This window comes from Anomaloglossus baeobatrachus, chromosome 1 (genome assembly GCF_048569485.1).
Source record: "Anomaloglossus baeobatrachus isolate aAnoBae1 chromosome 1, aAnoBae1.hap1, whole genome shotgun sequence".
NCBI classification, from domain to species: Eukaryota; Metazoa; Chordata; class Amphibia; order Anura; family Aromobatidae; genus Anomaloglossus; species Anomaloglossus baeobatrachus.
The window spans coordinates 246,271,362-246,294,754 of NC_134353.1; the positions used below are offsets into that span (position 1 = coordinate 246,271,362).

Sequence of the window (23,393 nt, forward strand, 5' to 3'; positions counted from 1 at the left end):
CTTCTGCTTCCGGGTCCGATCATTGCTGTGCCCCTGGGTAACCACCACTGACTACAGGATCGTCCATGACGTCATAGCCATGTAACCAGCCTGGTGTGAATATTGTATTACCCCCTGGGTTACAGACTGGTCACATGGCTATGATGTCATGGAAGGTCATGTAGTCAGTGGCGGTTACCTGGGGGCACAGCTGACCATCCTCAGCTATGCACTTGGGTGAAGTGTCTGACAGCTCTCAGCTGAGAATGTGTGAGTGTGAGCAGACCTGTGTTTGTCTTCTCGCCATCAGATTCCATAGCAAAAATCTGCTGACAGATTCCTTTTATGGTCTACAGAGGCTCTTCCAGGTTAGTAATATCTTTTTATTAGGAGAGCCATACTAAATAATTGTGAACAAAAACTTGACATCATCATAGTCTGTGATTTCATAATAGGAGTAAAAATATGCCCGTTAGAGTCTCCCCCCAGTAATACACAGAAGGAATGACGTCCAGTGAGACCATTGAGAGACCTGATGTGAAGTCATATAAATCAAGACGATGTTAACTCTAAACTGATATGAAATCCCCAATGTTTTTTTTTTTATACAAACTGATTGCATGAATGTGTGTTAGGGGTACTTTACACGTTGCAACATCGCTAGCATCGGCTAGCGATGCCGAGCGCGATAGCACCCGCCCCCGTCTTACATGCGATATGTGGTGTTTGCTGCAGTAGCAAACATTATCGCTACGGCAGTGTCACACGCACATACCTGGTCGGCGACGTCGCTGTGACTGCCGAACTATCCCTTCTTCGAGGGGGAGATGCGTTCGGCGTCACAGCGACGTCACCGCAACGTCACTAATCGGCCGGCCAATAGAAGCGGAGGGGCGGAGATGAGAGGGACATAACATCCTGCCCACCTTCTCCCTTCCGCATTGCCGTCGGGGCGCAGGTAAGGAGATGTTTGTCGCTTCTGCGGGTTTACACACAGTGATGTATGCTGCTGCAGGAGCGACAAACAACATCGTACCTGCGGTCGACCCGACATTATGAAAATGAACGATGCTACACAGATCACCGTTTTTTGACGCTTATGCGATCGTTTATCGGTGCATCTAGGATTTACACGTTGCGATGTCGTTACCGGCGCCGGATGTGCGTCACTAACGACGTGACCCCGACGATATTTCGGAATCGATGTCGCTACGTGTAAAGCCCCCCTTACAATTTGGTGTACTATACCAATCTCAAAGAAAAATCATCCTACTTACAATGGCAAAATCCCTGATCCCATTATTCTGGCCTTATATTTCCACCCATCCTGTAGCCTCCAAAACGTTTCCAAGCTAGCCATGTTGGAGGAACTGACCTAACAGGAATTTCTGAACTACTCCAAATGTAAAGCTCATTGACACCATTGGTTTACTATCTGTAAAAATTCTGCTTCTCAGCACCGGACTTCGCTTTGATTTCTGCTCCTGGGTTGACTCGACTTAACCCTTTAAGATCCTATCCAGTTTACTTATCGGTTGTGACCTGTGAACTTTTCAATCTGTTATGACCTTTGTGATCTGTTATAATCTGATTCCATATTGTATTTACAGAAGTTTTCTCATTTCTGATAAGATGAGCTAAGCTTTCCTCACCTAATGTCTATGACAATTGTAAATTTGTCCTTATTGAATAATCTACGCTATATAGTATATACTGTTAAAGACCTTGGACAAAATATACAGTGTATACAAGTAGTATTCAACCCCCTGCAGATTTAGCAGGTTTACACATTCGGAATTAACTTGGCATTGTGACATTTGGAATGTAGATCAGCCTGGAAGTGTGAAATGCACTGCAGCAAAAAAGAATGTTATTTCTTTTTTTATTTTTTTTTTAAATTGTGAAAAGTTTATTCAGAGGGTCATTTATTATTCAACCCCTCAAACCACAAGAATTCTGTTTGGTTCCCCTAAAGTATTAAGAAGTATTTCAGGCACAAAGAACAATGAGCTTCACATGTTTGGATTAATTTTCTCTTTTTCCAGCCTTTTCTGACTAATTAAGACCCTCCCCAAACTTGTGAACAGCACTCATACTTGGTCAACATGGGAAAGACAAAGGAGCATTCCAAGGCCATCAGAGACAAGATCGTGGAGGGTCACAAGGCTGGCAAGGGGTACAAAACCCTTTCCAAGGAGTTGGGCCTACCTGTCTCTACTGTTGGGAGCATCATCGGGAAGTGGAAGGCTTATGGAACTACTGTTAGCCTTCCACGGCCTGGACAGCCTTTGAAAGTTTCCACCCATGCCGAGGCCAGGCTTGTCCGAAGAGTCAAGGCTAACCCAAGGACAACAAGGAAGGAGCTCCGGGAAGATCTCATGGCAGTGGGGACATTGGTTTCAGTCAATACCATAAGTAACGTACTCCACCGCAATGGTCTCCGTTCCAGACGAGCCCGTAAGGTACCTTTACTTTCAAAGCGTCATGTCAAGGCTCGTCTACAGTTTGCTCACGATCACTTGGAGGACTCAGAGACAGACTGGTTCAAGGTTCTCTGGTCTGATGAGACCAAGATCGAGATCTTTGGTACCAACCACACACGTGACGTTTGGAGACTGGATGGCACTGCATACGACCCCAAGAATACCATCCCTACAGTCAAGCATGGTGGTGGCAGCATCATGCTGTGGGGCTGTTTCTCAGCCAAGGGGCCTGGCCATCTGGTCCGCATCCATGGGAAGATGGATAGCACGGCCTACCTGGAGATTTTGGCCAAAAACCTCCGCTCCTCCATTAAGGATCTTAAGATGGGTCGTCATTTCATCTTCCAACAAGACAACGACCCAAAGCACACAGCCAAGAAAACCAAGGCCTGGTTCAAGAGGGAAAAAATCAAGGTGTTGCAGTGGCCTAGTCAGTCTCCTGACCTTAACCCAATTGAAAACTTGTGGAAGGAGCTCAAGATTAAAGTCCACATGAGACACCCAAAGAACCTAGATAACTTGGAGAAGATCTGCATGGAGGAGTGGGCCAAGATAACTCCAGAGACCTGTGCCGGCCTGATCAGGTCTTATAAAAGACGATTATTAGCTGTAATTGCAAACAAGGGTTATTCCACAAAATATTAAACCTAGGGGTTGAATAATAATTGACCGACACTTTTATGTTGAAAATGTATTAAAATTTAACTGAGCAACATAACTTGTTGGTTTGTAAGATTCATGCATCTGTTAATAAATCCTGCTCTTGTTTGAAGTTTGCAGGCTCTAACTTATTTGCATCTTATCAAACCTGCTAAATCTGCAGGGGGTTGAATACTACTTGTCGACACTGTATATATATTTTTTAAAAAGAAAAATAAAATATAAATACCTCGTCCGCATCTGTTGCCGTCAACTGCATTATTTTTGATCCATCGCCAATGTTCTCCTCTACTGTTAGGTCAAGAATATCTGTTGGAAATACTGGTGGATTGTCATTAATATCCTGAAGTGTGATCTCCACCTGCAGAATAAACCATAATACTTTGTTAGAAAGCGATCTACATATGACTGAATGAAATAAGCATGTTTAGTATATAACAGACAATTTCACATCTATGGGGGTCCCTCTACACTTTCTAGATGACTTGGGTCACAGGAGGGCAGGATCAGGGATGTTGCATTTTAACATAAAGAAAAAAACAAGAAAAATCTCGACAATTCCAATCCAGTTTTCCGTAAAAACAAAACTTTAATTTTAAAATATGTAAAAAAACAAAACAGATCAGACCCCATAGTCCGAGGTATACTAACGCGTTTCTGGCGTTCACAGACGCCCTTAGTCATAGGAAACTTGAACAGTCTGACTGTGAAGAACTATCGACACCTAATATGACATTGTTGATACAGGATATCATTAGTGATTTTACAGTTTTTATTTTGTATACCTCATCTATTGGCATGGAATACACTGGGTAGCATGGTTCCTGTATATTTGGATGGGCATATCTCAACATATCAGACACTTGCAATCTTTAGAATTTCTTTGCTAGTTTAAACTCCTCCAGACTATTCATCTAGTAATGGTTTCTACCAGTTATCAGGGCGATGTGGCCTTTGGGGCATTTGGACTTAATCATGTGTAAATACACTCCAAATTCACAGGCTCAGTGGCATGTATCTGCCAAGAGCTGGCTGAAAACAGCTATTCAGCCTCTGAAGAATGGAATTGACATACAGATGAGGGGAAATAAAACACTCTTTGATATGTTTATACATCCAATCCCTCAATGACAGAATGCAAATTTCCCGTTTTGTAGGAAATCACAGACCTTCTCATCTTTTGGAGGTTTAATAGCAAACAGACGTATTACTAGAGAGACATCCCTGACGATTCTGTAAAATCTAAGCATATTGCTCATTACTAGTGATGTTTATGTGGTCTTCAAAAGTCTCTAAAAGATGCACGAACAGGCAATGTTCACATTGTGTTTATATAGGCACTGTTGTTTTAAAGGTACATAGATACAGCCTTGCAAGACAGACCAATTTGTTTTCTTAAGTGTGAGATGGGCTGTAGACGCCTAAAACCTCCGATAAAGAAAAACTACACAATTGCTTCACGTCTCCTCCTAGAGCAATTTATTCATTTACAGCTTGCAGCACTGAGCCGCCACCAACAAAACAAAGGACCACCGGTAAGACACAAACATGGTGGCAATATGTCTAAATCTAGTAGTATTTAACCCTTGGCTCTGCATCTCTGCATGACTCTTCACAGATGAATAGCTAGAGACATACTGAAGAAGTATTAGTCTCATTGAGATAGATAGATAGACAGACAGATAGACAGACAAATAGATAGATAGATAGATAGATAGATAGATGATAGAGATAGATAGATATAGATGATAGATAGATAGATAAAATGATTCAATAATAAATGCACTTATTGAGCAGTATAATTTTCTTGAAAATCAATTTCTCTTAACCGATACTCCCTGGCATGTATAATCTAACTCAGGAACTTACAGATGTATTAGACAGCGCCTGGGTGTCCAATTTCAGTAGGCGTATATGGCTGAATATTATGCATGGCGGGGCACACGATAACTCCTTTTACACCATTATATTCAACTAGCTATTGAACCTGTTCTACGTCCGGGTGTCAATGCCCTGCTCTGACACACCACTGCTGGTCTCTTTAAAACACACAGCACCGTGCAGCCTCCACGGAGACCCCGTGCTCCTACACGCAAAAGCCAAACCCCTGTATCCTGCAACTCTGGCCCACACAACCCGTGCCCTCAACCACAGTGCACCAGTCAGCAGCCTCCGCACAGGGACAGTCATCTTCAGGTAATGTGATGTCCGTACTCTGTTGACCTCCTCACCATGATGTGAGTAGTGTGGGTGGGTGGTTCCTTGCTTCTCCCCTCCCTCACCATGATGTATGTGGTGTGGGTGGTTCTTCGCCTCACCCCTCCCTCACCATGATGCATGCGGTGTTGGCTGGCGGTTCGTCGCCTCTCCTCTCCCTCATCATGACGCTACTGTGGGCAGGTGGAGGAGATGGCCAGCACGTGCGCAGTGCTATGTTGACGTGAACATGGCACTGCACACGCGCTGGCTCTACTTCAGACAGAAGGACGTGTTCACCGTTATATAGTGAATAGATAGATTATTGGTTATGCTTGATAAGAGTCTAGTTGTCCATAGCAACCAATCACAGCTCAGCTTTCACTTTACCTCAGCAGCTTCAATGCTGAAAGCTGCGACCTTACTGGGAGGCAATTCTCATAAATGAGGCCCCAGTTGCTTCTGCAGTGGCTATAGGCAACCAACACGATCTTACTGGGAGGCAATTCTCAGAAATTAAGCAACAGTTGGTTCTGCAGTGACTATAGGCAACCAAAACGATCTTACTGGAAGGCAATTTCCATAAATGAGGCCCAGTTACTTCTGCAGTGGCTAACCTTTTTTAAAAATAAAAATAGGCACTTTGGCCAATCAAAGGGTTTGATCCCGGCTTCGGGCAGAAGGACACATTTAGCATTGTATAGTGAATGGCGCATATGTACAACTCCTATTTTGCAGGAGGTTCAGGCATAAGCCTTGAAGGGACCACTAACAGGAAGTCAAAACAGTGTGGAAGGGGCCTAAGTGTTAATAGCAGAGAAGTCAGTATTGTAAAGTTGGGGTATCTTTGAAAATTTCCCATTGATAACTGTTTTGACCATAGCAAACATCTCAGCATATAAGAAGACAGAAAAGGATCATGAAAGTGAGTTATCTGGCCTGGTCTCGCTGTGGTGAAAGCCTAATATGTACACTCCCCAATACTCTGCAATGCTTGGATGACAGGAGCTTTTATCCAGATACTTATTTAGTGGCGGGCTGACATGTATAAATCTTCAGTAGTCTATGCGGATGGTCATGCCCCTATTTGCACTGTTTCTAGCGCCAAATACTTATTAATATGCCGTGTTTGTTTTCAGAAACTGATCATTGTGACATATAGACAAGGAAAGAATAAAACATTCCTTCTATGTCCACTAAACATAGCAAATCGCAGCTACGCAAACATGTTACATTCCATAGCGAAATCTATTGAGACCACAAAAATTGCAATCATGACTCCCCGTTCTCGGGATATACTGTATATGCCGCTTTTCTGGTAATTAATTATATTGTTTCTGGTTCATCCCTTCATTGCCCTGACACAACAGAGACCTCAATGGACAGAAAAGTTCAAATAACTTGCAGCTAATTAAAGCAGCAGAAATATTCGGCAGCATTCAGGCTGATTACAAGGAAGGACGCTGAGATTAATAGATGGCGAGGAATGCTATCTGGAAGCAGAGCGGTTTAGAAAGGGAGATGCTCATATTTCAACCTGAAGGAAACTTGAAATACTACTGACACCGAGAACTCCTTAACTTTCTTTGTGAAAGCATGCATAACACTTAGAAATCCATCTGATGAGGCATTAAAAAATTCAGATAAACACACAAACGAACCTCCACAAATCGAACCCCAAAGAGATAATGCAAAGCATTGCTGAAGCTCGTGAACGCTCAAGGAATCGGACTGTAGAGCATTGCACTTGTCAAAATACTGTAAAACAAGCATGTTTCCATTATTACTAGCATTACAGTACTAGTATAGGTTAGCCCATGTCAAAATATATTCCACCACAAATAAAGTGTATATATATATATATATATATACACATATATTGTTTCAACTCCGGTCATAAATATATGAGTATCACTGTTCGATGTTAGCAAAAGGCACCTTCAGTTTGTATGTTTGCACATTATATTATAAATGTGTGACATAATGCACAAATGTGTAGAGGAGTGGATCACTTCACGCAACCCCGGTCTATGGTTCAGGGCCGTAGACAGCAGTTGTGCCAACTTCCTTACCATTCAAGTCTCCAGGTTTAAAGGATGACCTGCTCGTTCAGAAATTCCTGGACAGTCTGTAAAATTTTTTGTCCCGTCCGTAAAAAAAATGTATGTCCTTGATTTTTTTGAACCGGGAGAAAGTTATATAGATTATTTTGATCGTAATCATCATTATATTACACTTGACACAGGATGCAGCTGATGTCTTCATATCAGAATTATGAGCAGTAAATATGGATCACTTATAATCATAATGATTTATTATGGTTTTTCAACATGTCTGTAAAAAATAGTGTCTGTCTGTGAATTTTTTGGTAAACTGTCCACAAAAGTAAAAAGTCAAGTTGGCAACCCTGGCGCTGTAACCTCTGAGCCACAAGTCACACCAGGCTGGTGAATTAAGCATCATGCTGGGGAACCGAGAAGCTCAGGAAATTATTATTATTATTATTATTATTATAGCACCATTTATTCCATGGCACTTTACATGTGAAAAGGGGTACACATAATTAAAACAGACTGGAACACAAGGATAGAGTACCTTGCCCATAAGGGCTCACAGTCTACAGGGGATGGGTGAGGATACAGGTGAGGTTAGAGCTGATCGTGCAGCAGTATAGTGGACTAAGGGGGCCACGTGGGTGAGGGTAAAGTAGCTGAGGGTAGAGCTGGTCGTACAGCAGTACAGTGGACTGAGAGATATAGGTGAGGGTGCAGTAGGTGAAAGTAGAGCTGGTAGACTGAGGGGAATGAGTGAGGGCACAGTAGGTGAAGGTAGAGCTGGTGGACTAAGGAGGATGAGTGAGGGCACAGTAGGTGAAGGTAGAGCTGGTTGTAAAGCATTATAATGGACTGAGGGGGATGCGTGAGAGTACAGAAGGTGAGGGTAGAGCTGGTGGACTAAGGGGGATGGGTGAGAGTACAGTAGGTGAGGGTAGAGCTGGTGGACTAAGGGGGATGGGTGAGAGTAAAGTAGGTGAGGGTAGAGCTGGTGGACTAAGGGGGATGGGTTAGGGTACAGTAGGTGAGGATAGAGCTTGCCATACAGTGGTACAGGACATTTGCTAAGACATATGTAAAGAATGTCCCCCAATACAGTAGAGCATCTATATAAGGCCTGTAAACATGATCCACATTACATACATAGTTTTTTCTTCATGTATACTGATAGTGATTTTTTTCACCAAGGTGCCAGCTTTGGGTAGTGTCAGTGGATACCTGGCAGATCCCGTAATCTCAGATCTAAATATAAAAACATAAACTTTACTGGAACCTTAGGATTGCTCTTCCAGGTCCAGAATGCCTATTTACAACACATGTATCCTTGTAAGTATTAACAAAGGCTTAAAAAGTCCGGATTGAGTAAAATTCTTGTTTCTGGAAGACGGCTGCTATGTGCTGCATTGCAGAAAGGAGCAAAGAAAACTCTGGCAGAAAACTCCTAACATCTGGATTCTTTTAAAGGGTAGAAATAGTTTTCATGTGTTTCTGCTGTAGCCGGCTTCAATTTGTTTTCCAGTTGTGAAGTCCAGAAGGCTAGGTTGTGGGGCTGTCGTACAATTAAGTTAGGAAAACAAGGGGTGTTCGTGTAATGTCATTCCTTGACCCATTCGGGGTGAGAATATAACATGAGAAGAGTCTTCCAGTCTATTTTGAAGTGGATGAACTGAAGAACACTTGATTTTGGTCCATAAGCAGCACAGACATGGCACTGCCAGTTCTCCCCACATGTGGGAAGCCAAATGTCTAGAGCTGTCTAGAGTAAATCAAGACACTTCTGCCTGAGTTCAAACATACAGACTGCTGTCTCCAGTGTTTGCTCCCAAACCAGAAGCCTCAATCTTTAGTGCATTAGGAGTGTTTCAGCAATGGAGGCCACCTGTCAGTTTAACATGAAGCAGCCTCCGTGAATATACTGACTGATGGAAAACTGATGGGGAGTGTTGGACGGAAAAGGAACCAAGAATAACTCCCATTTCTGCATGCTTGACTTCCAATACACAAGTATTTAGTGTATGTAGTCTGTGGAAAAGCCACGTCAATAATAAGCACAATTGTATTAGGGAAAGATGGATTTTACACAGATCTAAAAAATAGAAATGTCTAGTTTTATTCCAGTTTGTATGTGCATCATTCTAATCTGTACATTTCCTAATATAACGTTATTTACCAATCCCTCATTTGAGAAATAGAATTAATACATGGACCACAAAATAGGGCTTCAGAGAAATCAATGTGTATCCTAAGTGGAGAAAAGCAGCGCACAAGAAGTCATTAAAAGTAATTATACTCTAATCCAAGATGGATCCTGGACTAATCATTTTTATTTCTATAGCTCCAACATATTCTGCTGCGCTTTATAAATCAGGGGGACATATACAGACATCATCAGACATCCCATACTCTGGAACGCTGTACCTCAGCATATCAGACTCTCCCCTACCGTGAAAAGCTTCAAGAGGAACCTCAAGACCCATCTCTTCCAACAAGGCTACAACCTACAATAACCCTCAGTCCAGTACACCACTGCGCAACCAGCTCTGTCCTCACCTATTGTACTGTGAAGCCCCACAGGTGTTGTGTCGGTGCATTACCTTCAGGGACTCCACTCAGCTGGATCTGGTCACAGGTAGGGAATCTTCGGTTTTGATCGTGACGCCACTCTCAGTATTGCGGTCAGTGGGGACCGCCACTGCAGGTTAGGGGAACGCCTGGGGCTGATGGTGTGTGCAGTTAGTTGGAATAGCCTCCTGAGAGTGAGGCAAGCCCCAGGGCCCAGTGTAGGTGCGTAGTACCACAAGTCGCAGAATGACCACACAGGCAGGATGTCTTTTAGGGTTTTTACTCACATTTGATGGCAGGGTGAGTAACCCGGGCGTAGCTGGGATGAACCAGATGGGAACCAGGTATCCTTCAGGCTGACTTTATGAGGGTGACTACTGACTCGCCTTCCTTAGCCCTTGGTGGTTTGGGGTGACCCCGACTTTGAGTCCCTATGGGGGTCACCCAGGGAAGATGCTGCAGCCTCTCTCCCCCTTTTGTTTGCCGTGTGCTTGTTCCCCGGACCAGGCCACTCCAGCTTCTTGCCTCCTGTGACCTATGGGCCCTCACTGCGGTTACGTGGCTGCGGCTTTTGTGGTGTTGTGGTGTGGGCTTTGAGAGCCCCACACCGGCAGGTTTAGCAGAAGAAAGCTGGATCTATCTTTGCTTCGGGATCTGCCGCCCGGTTGGGCCTGGTGCTCTCTAGCAGTCTCCTTACTTCCCACTCCGTTGCACTCCCTAGCTGAAGCTGGCTTTCAGGTAGCACTCCTAGTTGACCGTTCTCCCCCGTCTGTAGCCACTGCGCGGACGCTGTCAGATTGCACAGCTCCAGGGATCTGCTCCTCACTCGAGCTCCCTGGACTCTACACTGAACTGGCTCACTGCTCCTCCTCTCCTGTTCTTGCCTACGCCACCTAGCAACCAGACTCTCCACCACACCCCTTGAGAGGAGATGGAGGCTCTACCCCCTCCACTATTCCAGTGAAGGTGAAGGCTTGCCCCCTCCTGGGATCCCCAGGGGTCCTCTCATGGGTACATGTGTGAGACCTGATCACTATGCGCCTGTGTTCCACACCCCGGTCAGCCTTCTGGATTACCTGTGTTGTACTGTCCCCAGCATGGGTGCAGTACTCAGTGGTGCCTGACCAGGTCAGGGGCGCCACAGTACCATCACCCATTCCCTGTAGACTGTTAGCCCTCACGGGCAGGGTCCTCTCTCCTCCTATACCAGTCTGTTTTGTGTTGTTAATGATTGTTGTACGTATACCCTCTTTCACTTGTAAAGCGACATGGAATAAATGGCGCTATAATAATAAATATTAATAATAATTACAGTACAATAATGTGAAACCACTTCTGTTATTTTCTCTACTGAGATGTAGTTAATGGTCCATGCTCCACCGGGTGGCATGCACCCCATACCCTTAAGTGAGGACTTGGAGCGCTGTTCATACTGCTTCTGATGGGGATTGTAACCTGTCAGGGGCTTGGCTACCATATAGCAATAAAGTATTACAATTATATTATAACAAACTGAATTCCTTGATGAGATTTGGAGAAAGGTATGGATCATCACATCTTAACAATGTATGGGACAAGGTTGTAAAAAGTGCCAGAGGATGACTTTGTCTTACACTATCACCTCTGAGATCATACTCTGGGGAAGGGGTGTGTTGCTGTCTTATTAAAATTAGTGTAATATCAGCAAGAAATTATCCCTATAGGACTAGGTGCTGCGTGCCTCCTAGTCCAACCACTCCACCAGCACTGATTATCAGCTTTCTGACAATATTAAGTGTACACAGAAAACTGTTAATCAGTGGTGTGTGTATGGGGTGGAGGGAGAGGTATACAGGGCTCAGCCCTGAGCTCTGCTTGATCTACAGCATTTAAAGCAACTGAAGTCCCCAGTAAGCTAAAGCGGGCTTTACACGCTGCGACATCGCTTGCATCGGCTAGCGATGTCGAGCACGATAGCACCCGCCCCCATCGTACGTGCGATATTGTGTGATCGCTGCCATAGCGAACATCATCGCTACGGCAGCGTCACACGCACATACCTGCCCTGCGACGTCGCTCTGGCCGGCGTACCGCCACCTTTCTAAGGGGGTTGGTCGTGTGGCATCACAGCGACATCATACGGCAGGCGGCCAATAGAAGCGGTGGGGCACAGATGAGCGGGACGTAACATCCCACCCGCCTCCTTCCTTCCGCATTGCCGGTGGAGGCAGGTAAAGAGATGTTCGTCACTCCTGAGGTGTCACACACAGCGATGTGTGGTGCCGCAGGAACAAGGAACAACATCGCTAATAAGCAGAGAACCATTTTTTGTTTCAGGACGACCTCTCCGTGGCAAACGATTTTGACCGCTTTTGCGATTGTTTAAGGTCGCTCGTACGTGTCACACGCTGCGATATCGTTAATGACGCCGGATGTGCGTCACAAATACCATGACCCTGACGATAATTCATTAACGATATCGTAGCGTGTAAAGCCCGCTTTAGTGATAGATCGCTTGAATGAGGGTCTCTGTCCTTACATCATGCTGCTGACAGATTCCCTTTAATCTCTGCTTCTCCAGATAAGGGATATAATGATCTCTGCCTTTTACCTTTCTTTCTATAATAAAATACTTAAGAAATGTTTTATATTATTTTTAGACATTTCTAGACTATAGTTAGTGAAAGTGAAGTCTGGCAAATGATGGCTAAAACCCCACATACTCAGTTACCCCCACTTTATGGGCGTTAATATCACAGTACAATAGCAAGTGCTGGAATATTGGGCACTTTTGTAGAAAATTGTACTTTTACACCCTTCCATTTAGAGCAGTATATCTTTAATGCAGGACTCAATGTGATTTTCAAGCAGAAGGAAGAGTGTCATAAAACAAATGCAGCATATGGAAACAGTTCTGCTTCCCAGCTTTATAAACACATGTTAATAATATAATTGTGGGTAGAAGTAAATCTTGGCAAACTACATCATAGGTTTATTAAAATCTCCCTGATCCATTAGATGGATATAGGATGACAGAAATTACTTCTTACATTGAGGGTTAACTGACTTCTTTCAGTATGAAATGTGAATTCAGTAAAATCTGAATTTCCGAAGAATAAACCAAAGCTATAAAGTTAATTTCAGGCACCGGAGTGGATCATAACAAGGGCTTTGGGACACGGGACCAGTTCCTACAATAATAAGGTCGTGAAGATTTTCTTCACCTGCCCTTAGGCCGTTTTATACACAGCAGTAATAGGACTGCCATTGACGTCTATGGGCATCTACTGTACTTTTTTTATGTCATATGGAGGCATACAAACTTTTTAAGGGATTCTGTAAAAATGCAACAGGAAAAGGTTGTTGTATGTTCTCTTGCAATTAGTATGAAGGGATGTGTTCCCTCCTAAAAATATTATTTCTTCTTGATAAAATCTCAGGGTATGACAGAGCGATCTTTGAACTTTCCCCACGCATGCGCATTACAGTACTTTGCCATCAGCCGGGCAGATAAAAGTGTTCATGAGCAGGAGTGCAATGGTGGCCACTGTGTGAATGATGTGGGATGCATCATCAACGAAGCTGGGAAGGAGGACAGCGACTGCACAGGATAGAGGAGGTGCCGGACTGAGACCAGCGACGTCCAACAGGCTGGACCGCCCCGCAGGTGAGTATAATAAAAGCTCTTTTTTGCGTTATACACAGCAGCCTGGGCTCTTATATACAGTATTCTGTAATGCTGTATATAAGGGCTCACTGGTGGTGGCCACAGCTTATAAGGGAAAAACCTGGTGACAGGTCCTCTTTAAGATATATTTGCACTGAAAGATAACTGCAAATGAGTGTTTTTAAAAATGCTCGTTTACCGATAATCTTTCAGTGTAAATGGGATGCAGATCACTTGATCATTAGGTGAAATTACCTTTTGAAGGGCGCAATAGATCATCATTCTCGGCAGGGCATAGTCCTATGTAATCAGGACACGCATTGCTGTGGAAGCCTCTGCACACTGAGTGATCTGGTATAGATTGAGTATTGTTTATCTCGATCTACCAGCATAATCAGGCTGTGAAACTACTGTTGATCGATATACGTTTAGTGCCACCAGTTGGTCTTTGTAAACGAACCCTTGCTCATACCCAGCCAACATACAGCTTTGTGCATGAGATCCTTTCATGACATAAAGCAAGTTTTAAAAGAAGAACTTGGCACTCCAAAAAGGATGAAAGGAATTTATTATACAGCCAGTCCAGAAAAATTGTAACGTTTTGACCCCTATACTTGGGTCTTCATCAGACACAACAGATTCTTGTAGAGAATATGCCTTTGACATGGTGATACTGTCAAGTCACTTTGAGCTTAACAGAAAAAACAGACGTCTGTGATGTATGGATACGATAGTGCAGTATGGTAAAGCGTCTTAGACGGTGTTGGAGGTGCCTTTTATCTCCCTCGACACTCCCAATCGTTCCTGTGCTCTCTTGGAAGAACTACTTCCAGAATCAAATTGCAGTGGTTTATCTCACACAAAGAATTGGGCCAAGTTCCCGATCCCAATCTCCTCTGACGTAGGGGCCTCAACAGATGCTGAGCTGTTGGATTTCTAGTAGTGACATCCAATAGTAGAAAAACTGTTGAGGTGTCCAATGGTGTGGACACCCAGACCCTACACGACATCTACTTATTATACTTCTACATTCCGCATCTCTACCTGACACTTCATCCATGGGAGGCACTGCCGCCATACATAGCCGGTTCTCATCCCAGGTATGACTTGGGAGAGTTCAGTCTTGACAAAAATATTGATTCCTAAATTAAATGGATATTAATATTGAATTTTATATGCAATTTTGATGAAGCACATGATGTCTAATAAATGTATCACTATTGTATTGTTTGTTTTTTCATTGATGAAGCATTTGTACCTTTAATCTATAGGAATCTTTTAGAAAACTCATCAGAGCTTTTTTTTACATAAAACTCGGCTCCTCGCTCATTTTTTTCCCCCGATCTCACGCTATGGCTTGTACATCCAGAAAAGTTAGACATAAATATTTTTAATAAAAGGAACAGGTACGGCCTGGGGTTTTGACTGAACAGCTGAAGTGGGATAAAACCGAGAGGCAGATTCCGCAGGAATGCTGATCGAGCTGATGTGGCTGAAGCTGGACTTTACATTGGCAGGAGCTTACTATTAAATTGCTTGACAGTAATCCCTGCTACCAAGCATCATGTCAGAGTGTGCTTTGCAGAAGTGTCAAGTAATAAAATGCAACTTTAGAGAAAAAAATTTCCATCGCACGACAACCAAACTATGAAAGGTTTAACCATTAAAGGGATTTTCCAAGACTTGGGCGGTTTTAATTTAACATTTAGAGCTTATACTTTCTAATAAACTTGCCTTTAATATTCTATTTGAACCCCTGGCCAGGTGTAATCTGCAGACTGCAATGATATTTCATCCGCAGTGATGTAACGTCCCATGGTCTGTGATATACTGCCGCCACACGGCTGCATTGTCCTAGGGACGCTAGTGATTTCTGTCACCTAACTGAGAGAATTCTGATAGAATACCTTCAAACAAGGGATTTAAAAAAAAAAAATAATAATTTTTTGTGGTGCCTTTCCCAGCACTTTGACAGCTAGATGTTAGCTAGCAATCATTGAGGAATTATCAAAATTGTTGACATCCTCAACTTAATATTGGGTTGCAAACCCTTTGGAGTAAATAAATGCAATCAATCACTTCGTATGACCATCAATAAGCTTCTTACACTGTTTAACTGTAATTTTGGACCACTTTACTTTTGCAAACTTCTCCAGGTCTCTCATATTTGAGAGGTGTCTTCTCCCAATAGCAATTTTAAGATCTCCCCACAGGTGATCAATGGGATTTAGAGCCGGACTCATTGCTGGACAGTTCAGAACTCTCCAGCGCTTTGTTTCCATACATTTCTGGGTGCTTCTTGAAATATATTTTGGGTCATTGTCCTCCTGGAAGACCTATGACCTAGGACACAAAACCAACTTTCTAACACTAGGCACTACATTGATTGTGACCTTAGATCCTTTGGTATTCTTTAGATGTCACAATGCTTTGCACATAGTCAAGGCATTCAGTGCCAGAGACAGCAAAACAAGCCAAAACATATTTGAACCTCCACTATATTAGACTGAAGGTACTGTGCTCATTTCTTTGTAGAATTCATTCTGTTTTACGTAAATGGTAGAATGATGTGCTTTACTGAAAAGATCTATCTTAACCCCTTAACGACCGCGGGCCGTAAAATTACGTCCTAAATGACATAATCTTACTGCCCGCGGTCCTCCGGCGGCAGCATGCCGCGATCGGCACACATCTCAGCTGATTTTCACAGCTGAGATGTGTGCCTGCTAGGCACGAGCAGAATCGTTATCTGCTCGTGCCGATTAACCCCTTATATGGCGCTGTCAATACATGACAGCGCCATTATAAGCGCAATCGCGGTAAAGTTTTTACTTACCGCCGAAACCGGAAGTCACGTGACGCGATCACGTGACTCCCGATAGTTGTCATGGTAGTACAGGGTCATGTGATGACTCCTGTACTACACATGAATTGGTTTCACTTTCGCTGTGCCCGGGGCACAGCAAAAGAGAAAGACAGCGTATCTGCTGTTTACAGCCTTCCAGCTGTGATCAGCAGATACTGCAGAGCGATCGGAATGCTGATCGCAATAGCCCCCTAGGGGGACTAGTAAAATAAAAAAAAAAAGTAAAAAAATAAGTTTTAAAAAATTAAAAAAAAACAAAAAAACCTAAAAGTTCAAATCACCCCCCATTCGCCCCATTGAAAATTAAAGGGTTAAAAAAATAAAAAATATACACACATTTGGTATCGCCGCGTTCAGAAACGCCCGATCTATCAAAATATAAAATCAATTAATCTGATCAGTAAACGGCGTAGCGGCAAAAAAATTCCAAACGCCAAAACGACGTTTTTTTGTCGCCACAACTTTTGCGCAAAATGCAATAAGAGGCGATCAAAACGTAGCATCTGCGCAAAAATGGTACCGTTAAAAACGTCAGCTCGAGACGCAAAAAATAAGCCGTCATTGAGCCTAAGATCCCGAAAAATGAGAACGCTACGGGTCACGGAATATGGCGTAAAACGTGCGCCACTTTTTTCGGACAAACTTCCGATTTTTTTTTAACCCCTTATATAAAAGTAAACCTATACATGTTTGGTGTCTACGAACTCGCACTGACCTGAGGCATCACACCCACACATCAGTTTTACCATATAGTGAACACAGTGAATAAAATATCTCAAAAACCATAGTGCTATCGCACTTTTTTTGCAATTTTTCAGCATTTGGAATTTTTTTGCCATTTTCTAGTACACAATATGGTAAAACTGATGGTTTCATTTAAAAGTACAGCTCGTTCCGCAAAAAATGAGCCCTCACATGACCATATTGACTGAAAAATAAAAAAGTTACGTCTCTCAGAAAAAGAATGGCGAAAAAAAAAAACGGAAAGCGAAAAATCGGCCGGTCGTGAAAGGGTTAAGCGGGCTTTACACACTGCGATATCGGTACCGATATCGCTAGCGTGGGTACCCGCCCCCATCTGTTGCGCGACACGCAATGCATTTTTGGGATTTTGTGTGAAATGATGTCTAATTTGCCCTTTTTTCAGTTTTTTTGTGTTGTTCCAATACACAAAAAGAAAATAAACATGTGTATGACAAAACATATGTAAATGCAATAATTTTCTGGGAAAAATACTTCATTTTTGTGGAACAATTTTAAGGCTGCCAACACTTTCATGACTGTATATAAGTCATTTCATTCTTTAATCACACAATATTTGATATTACATCCATATTTTTATTCTGAAAAATAATACTTTTATATTTTTTATAAATTTTTTCATGTATTTGTACAAGGGCTCCATATTGTAAGTAATGCCTAATATACAGAATCCATAGAAGTCTAGTAGTATATTTAAATGTCACAGAACATAATTCTTCAATTAGAGCATTGGAATTACACCCCTAATCAAGTTCCCCTTCCACCCTTCCCCATGAGCCGATTGTTGCTACATCTGCTAATTAGAGGATCACATGACACGTTCTTGGATTCCTTTACAGCTGGAAGTTTTCAGAGTACCTGAGATTGTCACTTGAGCCTTCTCACTGCTACTGTGGGAGAGCTGAACAAAGGGCAGCTACCAAACATGTCTAGAAGCCTAACCCCCTGCCATTAGCATTTCATACTGTAGCTTAGATGTGCAAATAATGTCTTCAGAGAAGAAGAAAACAAGAACTCTAGTGCCACCTATTGGAAGTAGCAATCCTAAAAGTCAATATCAACTGTTTAATGGAAACCTGACATGTCCTCAAATGCTATTAACCTGCAGATATGGGGAATATCTGCAGGTTAATAGCATTCTACAGCTGTGCGACCACCATACTGACAGCCGAGGTACTGGGAGAAAGTAAACTTTTTCATCCTTGCAGCCTCCAGCTATAAGTTATAAAGGCTTTGCCAGAGCGACTTCAGTCAACGCTCAGTATCTAGTGAGTGGGGGCTGTAACTACGCACCAGCACTGACCAATAGTTGGCTCAGCAGTGCATCAGTGCAAAGTCAGCTATCAGTAAATGACAGAAGCCATGCCTCTATGACTGAAAGCCAGCCAGTGTCTACAAGATGGAAAAGGTTCACTTCCTCCGGTAGCCAGGCTTTCAGTGCGTGGCCACATAGCTGTAGAACGCTATTAACCTGCATATCAACCCCATATATGCAGGTTAATAGTTTTTTGGGAACATGACAGGTTCCCTTTAAAGAGTCTTTCCACATGACTTGGCATAAGAAGCCAACCCAGACACTCCTTACTGTAGTTTAATATTTGTCTTTCCTTGTGATTAATTCTTTTTAAAGGTGCATTCATAACACCTTAGAGAACTCTAAATTAATAGACCTAGGTTACCCATTCATCTATTTGCCAGATTAGAGCACAGCAACATAGAGCACCTCTGCCTCCTGAGGACTTGTGATGTTCATGCATGCGACAGCCCATTAATTGAAATAAGAATTGTGTAATGCTTCTTTTCTCCAGTAGAGGTCCTGCAGGAAAACTAATCGCCAGCTGCTAGGTTCTTACATAGATTATATCTTTTCATCAAGGAATCCTTAAAAAAGTAGGTTATGCAGGAACACTAGAAGGAGATTTTTTGCAGAGACATTACAAGTATAGTTAAAAGACATCTCTTTGGGGATTTTTTTTCTTTGTATTTTGGCCAATAATATTTTTTTGCAGATGGGCTTCATTAAAAATTTTGCCCCGTTTAGCTTTAATAATCTGTTACTTAATCTGCTCATTTATGGCTTCAAAATAAGATTTACTAAAGGCCGCTTTACATGCAACGACATTTCTGACAATATGTCGTCGGGGTCACGGAATTTGTGACGCACATCCGGCGTTGTTAGCGACGTCGTTGCGTGTGACACCTACGAGCGACCGCTAACGATACGAAAAACGGCAAAAATCATTGGTTGTTGACACGTCATTCCTTTCCCAAATACCGTTGCTCATTTTGGACCAATGTTGTTCGTCATTCCTGAGGCAGCTCACATCGCTACGTGTGACACCCCGGGAACGACGAACAACAGCGTTCCTGCGTCCTTCGGCAATGAGGTGGGAGTGACGTTAATGCGGCTGCTCACCGCCCCTCCGCTTCTATTGGTGGCCCGCTGTGTGACGTCTCTGAGACGCCACACGAACCTCCCCCTTAAAAAAGAGCTGGTTCGCCGGCCACAGCAACGTCATTAGGAAGGTATGTGCATGTGACGCGTACTAGCTATATTGTTCACCACGGGCAGCGATTTGCCCGTGACACACGCACGAGAGGGGCGGGTGCGATCGCTAGCGATATCGTGGCGTGCAAAGCAGCCTTTAGAATCCATCATTGAGCAGGCAGCTTGTGACTCTTATCTGTCTTTACCTGAGTTCCTCCAAGTTGAATTTTGACCATAAACCGGACCTGAAGTAGATTGTGAGCCCTCGCGGGCAGGGTCCTCTGCCCTCCTGTACCTGTCTGTGCACTGCATTTTTCTGATTATTGTACTTGTCTCTATTATGTATACCCCATTTCACATGTACAGCACCATGGAATAAATGCTGCTTTAATAATAAATGATAATAATAACTTTCATTTTATCCCCAATCAGTAGATGTAAGCTCAATAAAAGACAAGACAAGGGTATCATGTTGAAAGTAATATACTAATTCTTAGTTTATATATTATATTTGGGCTAAAATGTATGCATTTAAGTAACAACAATACCCCCAAAGATGTCCATAGTCTTTATTTCTACACAAAGGATATTAGAATATCCAATAGAGGATATCTTCGGTTGTACTGATATTTTAGTTCTCTCTAAGTTGCACCAATCATTGGCTAGCCGGTGAAAACCCATTGTAATTCAAGACGACACGCCTCTAGCATGTCAGTACATCACTCCAATCAAAGCAAGCATTGATTAATCCAAGAATAACACAGATAAGTATCTCAATGTTTACTAAGTTACATTACATTCCAAAATGTAACATTACAGTCTACATGAAAAATAGCAAAAGTCAAACATTTTCATCAATTGGGCCAAATACAATTTGTGTATTGTGCCAATTATTCCCTTTTTTGTGTTACTGGGTTACCAGTATTTTGGATATAAGAGCACATACCTGTTCTATTCTTAGTAACTTGTTATAACAGTGTTGAAATAAATGGGTTTGTTTTATACTATTACTTTTCCGTTTTTTAAGTATAGCAGTTCACATTTCCTGGACTTGGGGGCTAGAGCATGACATTCATGTTAGACGCTAAAACATTTTTGTGCAAACTAAGCCTGCTTTATATTGCTAAATGGTTCATTTTGTCTGAGAATTTGAACCTTGTGGATACTTTAGGAGAAATCTTATATTTCTTGGCCCCAACATATGTAAAACAGATTTAAATAACAACAATAATCAGCAGTGAGTGATTGACCGACCATTGGAGCTTACAGAAGGGGTTTTATTCTTGCATGTTTTGCATATTTAACAAACTTTTTTTTTTTAAGGTGTTAAAACATGTTTGTTATGTTTTTCTAGGGCTGTTTCTTAAGGTAGCCCCTGGGAATTTTCCCTGCCTGGAGTCTGGATTAAATTTTCTGTGCATCCAGAACACTTCATCATGCAGCTTAGCCAAAATCTGTTCTGGTTTGCTGGTGACTCATGCTGTAGGTATGAGAAAGCCATAATAAAGAACATTTTACATGATATGCCAAATGCATGGTAATTTAATCCCGAAACCAAGAAGGTACATACTGTTTTAGAGTAAAACATGGTCTCGACTCTTCAGACAAAAGGGTTTTCTAAACTTTTCATGATGATGGCACATTGGGGAATTTATAGAAAGAAGAGTTGAGTAAATGAGAAATAGACTTAAAAGAAGAGATACTACCCTTCGGAATTTCATAACTAACTTTACTGGGTATGCCACAATATCAGTTCATCTAATTGTATTTGCTCTTCTATGATACATTTAAAAAGGATGTCCACTACTTTTACATTGGTAGCCTATTTTTAGGATGAGTAATCATGTCTGATTGGCCGGGCACCCCTGCTGATTAGCTGTTCTCGGTGTCGGCAGCCGGAAATGCTCAATTCATGAGCATATCCGTCAACTGATAGAGGTCGCAGGTGGCTACTGCACATCCACCTCCCTTTCATATCAATATTTCCTGCTGACGCCACTGGCACCTTATCAGTGGCGATGCAAGTTTTCAGACCCTGGCTGATCAGACAGACACTGATGACCTATCCTAAGGATAGGCTATCGATGTAAAGGTAGTGGATATCTTCTTTAAGGTCTAGGTGAAAGCTACTTGATATTTGATCACATGTTTAAATAACAGGGATATGTCCAAAATGCTCCCAAGATTCTGATAAGCCAGCAATGTCTCAGATTCTCATCAAACCCGAATTCCTCCAAGTGCGCACAGCACAGAAGTAAATCTTGTGTGCATAAGTTTGCAATGGAATCTACTGCATAATCCTCCATAACATTAATTAAGAACCTACTCATAACTCAGCAAATTGATTTTCTGATTAGCACATTCCCTTTTATCCCCAATTTTTGTAAAGACCTAGCATGTGAAACATCTTGGACATCTGCTAAAATTAATAATATAATTTGAGAAGACTTCTTAACCACTGGCAAAATAGAATTTTCATGGTGCAGATTTGACTTCTCTTCATTCCTCTCAGTTTCTCTGGCTCACCCACTATTCTTTCTCATTTGTTTGTGCATTTTGGCTTTACCTTACACGTTTTTAATGGTATCAAATCAAAGTTTATATTTTATTGTGAATTATCAGTTTTCATGGTACAGATAAAGTTAAAGGGGCTCTATGATACTGAAAAAATGAAAGATCAGGTCAGTGGGGTCTGATTCTCTGCACTCTTGCCCTATATTGTTTACCAGGGATAGCTCCTGATTTGTGGCTGAGCCCGGTATTGCAGCACAGTTTTACAGCTGCTTTAGGCTACAATATCAGGCACAGGTACTGCTAAAAGGATGGAGCTGTGCCTGTTAAAAATTAGCAGGAACATTGATCCTGCTCAAGTGCTGCTTCAGTCAAAAGGTTAGAACTCTAGCTATCTAATATTTTGAGTCATATACAGCTTTAAAGGAAACCTGTCAATAGGATTTCACCCCCAAACTATTTATATCCACATTTAGCTGTTTCAAAGAGAAGTCCAGCAAAACTTTTACATGGCTAGTCCATTCCTCCGTTATTTTGAAATCAGCGATTGGATTGATATGCAAATGAGGGTGAAGAGCTATTAATAGATCTGATACCTCTGTCACTCCAGCTCTATTCCCTGCTTAGTGCTGCCTCTTCCAGTTTAACAATGGCCTTTATGCTGTTTGACGTTAGGCAAAGGAGCTGTCAATAAAAGAAAAAGTGGCAGCACTGGGTGGAGAATAGAGCTGGAGTGCCAATGGCTTCAGATCTACAAATAGCTCTTTAGCCTAATTTGCATATCAATTCAAATGCTGATTTTCAGTAAAGGAGGAACAGACTGGCCATGTAAAGGTGTCTTTGAAATGGCTGCATCTGCATATTAATAGATTTGGTGAGGGAAATACTGCAGACAGGTTGCCTTTAACTTTACAGTTAAATTAATTGTGGATTTTATCAAAGATCAATTTTAATGAGAATGTAAAATAAAAGAAAATGCTAATGTTTTATAAAGAATGCATACAGTTTAAAATAATTATCTAAGCATTAACATTAATGCCATATCAATAACCATAGTTTGGCACATAAAAACTCGGCAAAGCAAAACATTCTGTTTCAGGCTCAAAGCTTTCGCCAAATTCTGGGAATACTTTACAATCCACAAGTATTCACTGGAAAACGCAATACAGATATTTAACATGAAGTA

General features: G+C 42.2%; 1 protein-coding gene across 1 annotated transcript in view; it reads right to left on the reverse strand.

Annotated features, from left to right (window-relative positions):
• FAT4 (FAT atypical cadherin 4) overlaps positions 1-23,393 on the reverse strand; it is a 352,940-nt gene that overhangs the window by 150,033 nt on the left and 179,514 nt on the right. The window contains exon 2 of the mRNA XM_075348774.1: positions 3,352-3,483. Within this exon, the coding sequence (XP_075204889.1) occupies positions 3,352-3,483 (132 nt within the window). The remainder of the gene's footprint in view (positions 1-3,351; positions 3,484-23,393) is intronic.